At 56.3% G+C, this 6,357-nt stretch overlaps 1 protein-coding gene across 1 annotated transcript in view; it reads right to left on the reverse strand.

Moving 5' to 3' along the window:
- ARHGEF16 (Rho guanine nucleotide exchange factor 16) overlaps positions 1–6,357 on the reverse strand; it is an 11,207-nt gene continuing 4,850 nt past the window's right edge. Inside the window, exons 5-15 of the mRNA XM_057382487.1 lie at positions 6,184–6,240; positions 5,639–5,799; positions 5,042–5,194; positions 4,523–4,652; positions 3,729–3,803; positions 2,641–2,733; positions 2,157–2,311; positions 1,666–1,845; positions 1,233–1,306; positions 774–875; positions 1–403 (exon numbers count right to left, since the gene is read on the reverse strand). Coding sequence (XP_057238470.1) covers positions 264–403; positions 774–875; positions 1,233–1,306; positions 1,666–1,845; positions 2,157–2,311; positions 2,641–2,733; positions 3,729–3,803; positions 4,523–4,652; positions 5,042–5,194; positions 5,639–5,799; positions 6,184–6,240 — 1,320 coding nt within the window. The 3' untranslated portion in view covers positions 1–263. The remainder of the gene's footprint in view (positions 404–773; positions 876–1,232; positions 1,307–1,665; positions 1,846–2,156; positions 2,312–2,640; positions 2,734–3,728; positions 3,804–4,522; positions 4,653–5,041; positions 5,195–5,638; positions 5,800–6,183; positions 6,241–6,357) is intronic.

Consider the following 6,357-nt stretch of genomic DNA (forward strand, 5'->3'; position numbering starts at 1 on the left):
TGAGCCAAGCCCTGGGCTGCTCCCGGAGCCTGATCCGGGTCCCAGCGCTGCCAGGAGTGCCCGGTGCCAGCTGTCCCGTGCAGGAGCTGCGGTGTCACCGCTGTCACACAGCCCTGTGCTGGGCGCTCAGATTGCCACCCGAGGCCAGCTCAGATCCAGCAGAAAGGCTCTGGTGCTCCCTCCTCTCCGTGGGCTCAGTGTGCAGAGGTGTGGAGCTCCCCGAGGCAGGCASAGGGSTCTCTCTGGGCTCTCTCTGGGCCCCCCTACACGTCGGTCTCGATGCGCAGCCGCTCCATGCGCCGCACGTTGCCCTCGGCGGCCACGCGGCTYGTGATGGGCCGGGCACAGGACTGGGGGAACCAGCCCCGCTCCCCATCCCGCAGCCGCTCCCCCCAGCACCAGCCTAGGAGAGAGTAAAGGGGGTGACACAGCCAGGAAGGGCCACGGACCCTGGGGATGTGTCTGTTCTGTCCCATGGAGGTGCTGGCTGGCAGGGAAAGCTCRGCAGGTTTCTGATTTACTGCCCCCCTTCTGGGGTCTCTGCTGCTGGTGCCAGCCACAGCCCCACTCCCACACAGGAGTCACCCTAAGGAGCACAACTGCCCATGGCAGTGGCACCTCCATCAGCCCTGGGACCTGCACAGCACCAGCCAGTGCCACGGGTCTCACCAGCAGCCAGTGTTTGTTGGAAGATTCTSCAATTGTTAAAATCCCAGTTCCCGGGGATCACTGAAGGTTCAGAGCCAGCCCTGGCCGCAGCCCCGAGCACTCACCATCCTCTCCACCCAGCACCAGGACAACGTCTGCCTGCTGCAGGGACAGCTCGTCYGCCTCCTTGGCCAGGTAGGCGCGGGTGATCTCCACCTGGCTCAGCTCTGCAGGACAGGGGACAGCAGGGACAGTGAGCAGGCACAGCCCGTGCTCAGCCATGACTCCCAGCTGCCCACTCACAGCGTGCTCTGTTCCCTCCTGTCCTGCCCCTCACCCCTCCAAGCTTGTCAAACCTCCTTTTACAACAGCAGCAGGCATTCCTGGAATTCCACTGTGCCTCCCAGGAAATGCATTTAAGGTTAATTGTGACTGATAATGGGAGGCAACTTCTAAAGAGAAAAGCACTGAGATTTTCTCTCCATTGCCAAGAGTGGAGGAGAACCAAGTAGAAAGCCAGGCCTGCAATGCTGCAGTGTGACAGGTGACCCCAGCAGAGCCAGGCTGCCCCTGGCACACGGTACCTCCTTTGGGAGTGGGGTCAGGCTTCTCCTTCTCCCTGTGCATCAGCGCTGCGATCCAGCGGGCCCGGTCACTCCTGCCACAGGGAAACACARAGAGAGCTTTAGGGACATTCCCAGCAGTAGCTGGACATTCCCARCAGGATGAACRCTTTCCAGGGRAGTCAGATTGGGCAAGCTTTTGATSAGAATATTCAGTGTAAAGACAGTTCCCAAGTGGAACACACAGCCCAGATGCTTTGCCTCACTCAGACAGGGGAAGCTGATATGGGAATTATATGGGAAATCCAAGAGAGAGGAAGGAACAGAGCCTGGGAGCCTGTGCTCCTCCCATTTCTGGGAGAAGGAGTGTGAGGGAATGGAGAGCTTTGCAGAAGCCTCAGAGGATTCCCAGAGCTCATTTCAGAGCAGAGCAAAACCCCAGCGAGGCACTCACAGCGTCTCTGCCGACAGCACCACCTCCTCACGCCGGCCCTCGCTGTCCTTCTCCAGCACCACCCGCAGCAGGTGCCCACCAGCCTTGCTGGGAGGAGGGGAGGGTGGATCCGAGCTCTCCACCTTCTCCACGGTCACCTGSTCCAGCGTGGCGTAGTTCATCACCGTGTAACTCTCCTCGCTGTGGCACAGATGGGATCAGCGCCTCGGTTTTGGGGTCGGGGCCGTGTCCCGGCTCCGAGCCCGGCACAGGAGGCTCAGCAGGCACTGCCAGMGCAGCCTGGAGCTGATGGCCAGGGTGGGACATGGCTCTGGGGACTTGCTGGCCACCCACCCACAGAGCCAAGGCCACCAGTGGGACTGGGCGCTTCCCTCCTGGCTAACAAGGGACACCTCAAAAAGGTCCAAACAGGGAAATCCCATGGATTCCTCAGCTGTGTGCTGCTTGGGAAATGGGAATTTAACCCCCTAGCGCCCTCCCTGCAGCCTCACCTCTTCTTCTTGGTGATGATGAGGACGTCGTTGAACAGGAAGAGGTGGCAGAGGCGGCCGGCGCCGCGGCGGAATTTGCCGGATTCCTCGGAGAGCAGCAGGTGCAGCTCGCCGCGCTTCAGCAGCCARCGGGACACCGAGATCAGCGGGAAKGGCTGCAACAGCACCAGCCACAGCCTGGGTCACTGCCCTTCTCACCAACAAGGCCAGCAGGGAACCCGCAGCGGCCCTGGGGTCAGTTGGGATGGACACATCGCGTGGTTTTAATTCTCTTTTYCAAAGGGTTTTCCTGGAGGTAAGCGGAGGGTGCGGCACACCCAGAGGTGCAGCACTGGGACCCCAACACAGGGTGACAAAATCATGGCTTTGCCACACCCTTCAGAAACTGCCTGCATCCAACAGCCCAGAAGGATCCTCAGGACAGGTCTGACCTGCCTGAACAYAGCTCGGAAGAATTCTCACCACCATTTCCACAAGACCTCACCTTCTTCTTTCCAAATTCCAGCTGTTTCTGCAAGGTGTACATCTGCTCTGTCCTCTCCATYGCCCGAGCTCCCTCATTGCAGCTCTTCACCAGCTGGGAAGAGAAAAATATCACCAGGGAAATGGAGGAATGTTGGACACTGTGCCCATCCACCTCCCAAACCACCCCCAGCATCAGGGACTGCCCTATTTCCCTGAGGAAGCCTCAGAGGTTGAAGCTCARGACTCCTGTGCTCCACAATTCCCTCTCTGCTTCATTCCCTGCTCTTTGCCAAAATCCACAAAACCCACGGTGAGAGTTGTCCCAGGAAGGACAAAGACAGGCCTTAGAGGAAAGAAGAGAGAGGACAAGAAAAAGGGGAAAAAAACCAGATCTGGTGACAAAAAAGGGAAAAGAAGTGAGGTAAATTGCTTGGCATAGGTCTCAAGGAAGGTTTGGGAAAAGGCAGAGGGATGCTCTCCTGGAGAGAGATGGCACATGGACTCTGCCTGGAGAAGGACTGAAGAGAACCTGCACCAAAACTGAGGAGCAACAGGAAGAGGAAGAATGAATCATCTGAGGAGAAGAGCTCAAGGCAGGAGGATGGACAATCAGATGGAGGAGAGGAATGCTCGGATTTGAGAGTGGGACAGACTGGGAGCAGCAGGAATGTGCTCTCAGAGCTGCTCTTCAGGGCAAAGGAAGGAATACTCTCCACTGGCACGTTGGTGGCTGCAGTCTCTGTCACCCACTGCCCCGTGTGACCAGTGGATGGGAAATCCCAGAGTATGGACAGCACAGGGCTCAGGACTCCTGTGCTCCACAMTTCCCTCTCTGCTTCATTCCCTGCCCTTTGCCCAAATCCCCAAAAGCCATGGGTGAAAGCTGAACCAGGAAGGACAAAGATGGGCCAAAGAGGAAAGAAAAAAAGAGGACAATAAAAAGTGAAAAAAACAAGATCGGGTGACAAAAAAGAGAAAAGAATTAATCCAGCAGCTCTTTGGAGTAGAGAAATCTCAAGTGAACCGATGTTGGGAGGGAAATGAGGGGCCAGGTTGGATCAGTGCTCCAGAGGGCTGAGCTGGCAGGAGGAGAGGTGGAGGGCTCACCTTGCTGATGGCCTTCACAGCACGGGTGGCAGCTCCATACGCTGCAGAGTGAGCGTTTGTTTTTTGCTGGACGGTCTGGAATTCCAAGAGGAGAAGTTTTAGTGACGCTGCAGCACAGAGCAGGGAGCAGCAGCTGCTCCCCGGGGATTTCAGGGTGTCACACGTTCACTGAGCCGTTCCCAGTGGCCAGAGGAAGGTTTAGCAGTGCTGGCAGCTGTGAATCTGAGGTTTGTCAGGTCTGACAACCCCTGGCCCTCACCCCTGCAACCCATACTGGGAGCAGCTCCCAAAAATCCCACATCCAGCACAGAGATCCCAATCTTTGCCCCTTGGAGCACGTTTCCATGAAGAATGCAAGACCTGCTTTCCATTTCTGAGCTGCCTGACCACTCATCCATCAGGACACCAATGCCACCCCACCCTGGGACCCRGATGTGGCACAGAAGAACCTCAGGTCACTCAGGTGGCATCAAGACATGAACTGTTACTCCCAGAGCTTCAAGCTGCACACCTGACACCCMCAAGARGCAGATTGCTTTGGATATAARTCACASAARATGCTGAGTTGGAAGGAACCCATTAGGATCATMAAGTCCARCTCCTGGCCCKGCACAGGACACCCCAAGAATCCCAGCATTTGTTCAAATGCTTTTCCTGAATACAGGAGCATCCAGGTTCAGAATCCCAGAGGGAAGAAGGTCCAAGCAGAGGCCGTCCCAGGCTCAGCAAACCAAAGGGGACAGCAGTGTCACCTCTTGAGAGGTGCCAAGCAATGCCACTCCATGAYTACTTACATCTAAGAGCAGAGGAAGGCGTGTTACCCTCTGCATGGGCAGAATGAGAAACGAGATCATTGGCAGGCCTCCACACTCTGGTTTCCTTTCAATTTGTTTCAGGGTCTCTTTAAATAAGGGGTTTGTGGTTCTGGAACAGGACAAGAAAGCTCTGTTAGCTCTGTTCTTCAGGTGTCAGGATTTTCCAGTGGCTCTCCACATATGGGAAATGCAGAGCAGTGATGGCACTGCCTCATTGTCACTGGGCTGGGYTCAKAGYGCCCAGCTGGGCAGAAAYGGGSMRRAAWSGGGSAGAAAYGGGGSAGAAATGGGAYTGATCCCATAGCAGATGGTGAGAAAGCACCCAGAGAGGGATGGTGAGCCCACCAAAAGGTGGGTAAAGCCACAGATGTACCAACAACAGACTCAAACTCTGCCTGGAGATGAACAGGGCCCATCAGTGTCTCTACATTATCAACCTCTGTAATCCTCAGAGCCCCTTGGAGGCAATTCCTCRGGTACCCCAAGCCCTGTACTCACAGCAGCCTATCCAGTGTCCTCTGCTGATAGACCTCGTTGGAACAGTAGCTGATGTAGGGGGTGAAGTGTTTTGAGGCGTGTTCCTCCACAATGTCACTGATGTCAGGGATCAGGAGGTGCTCCTGGTGCCGCTTCTCCAAGTCCTCAAAGAAGCTGAGGAGAGAATTTAAACAATCCCACTGTGTGACTCACTAGGGTTGGACACACTGAATGTTCCCAGTGCAGCTTTGTTCCCAGTGCAGCTTGTCCCCAGCTCTCCCAGAGGAGATAGGGCCTGGATCCTTTCTGGCAGGGCAGCTCCAGCAGTGGAGACACCCACGCCTTACCCAGGGAAAAAGGCTTCCTCCTTCCTGCACGGGATCCCTCCCCCTCATCAGCCCTCTGTGAGGTTGAGTTTCTGCCCCATCACAAGCCCTGAACGCCCCCACAGCCATTCCCAGGGCTGCTGCATCCTCCTGCTGCAGCTTTTTCACATGGACACAGCTCACCCTGCACCATCTCTCCCCAACCCAGGGAATTCCTTCAGCAATCCAAGGAAGGGCTGGTTCTGCMCTACAAATAACCCAGAGACCCCTCCCAGCCCCCAGCCCCGCTTGCCTCGTGCTGACTGTCAGGATGTCACTGATGTTGGAGAAGAGGTGGTGATGCTCTGTCTGAGTCATGGTCTCCTTCAGCTCCTCCGACCTCATGAAGTGGCCCACCAGGATGCTGAGGCTGTGCATGTAGGAGTACTCTGAAGTGATGATCTCAAACATGGCCTGGGAAGAGCAKGGCGGGGAAGATGAACAGCACAAACTGACCGGACAAAGCCGGAAATTAAAACTTGCTAAATCTCATTTACAGTCTTTTGGCATGAAGCCATCAGAAATGACTCTGCTCCAAGACGATGGTGTTCCTTGTGTCGTGTCAGCATGGCCAATAACCCCAGCGTGTTTTAGGACACTCAGTCCTTGAAAAGCCACAGCATGAGGATGTTTTCCCTTCTCACCAGCACCTGTTTCCTCAGGTGAGCTCTCCCAGCCCTGCCCAGCCCTGGAGCAGTTGGGAGCAGCAGCAGCATGAACTGAGCCCTGACAGAGCCATGGTGTCCCACAGCCTTTGGTGCCCACCCACGCTCCTGGCCCGTCCCAGGCCCCTCTCACCTCCTGCCGCTTGCGCTCCTCGGGGGAGATCCTCTGCARGATGCCTGACTCCAGGACCTGCAGAGAGAGGATGGGATGAGCTGGAATAATGGTCCTTGCACGCCCTCTAGTGCGGTCTGGGGCTGTGTCAGCTGCCCATCCCACTGCCCATCCCACCCTAAACACCCCATCCCA

The sequence above is a fragment of the Malurus melanocephalus genome, unplaced genomic scaffold, assembly GCF_030028575.1.
Source record: "Malurus melanocephalus ecotype Western Australia unplaced genomic scaffold, MMel_1.1 scaffold_569, whole genome shotgun sequence".
Classification (NCBI taxonomy): domain Eukaryota; kingdom Metazoa; phylum Chordata; class Aves; order Passeriformes; family Maluridae; genus Malurus; species Malurus melanocephalus.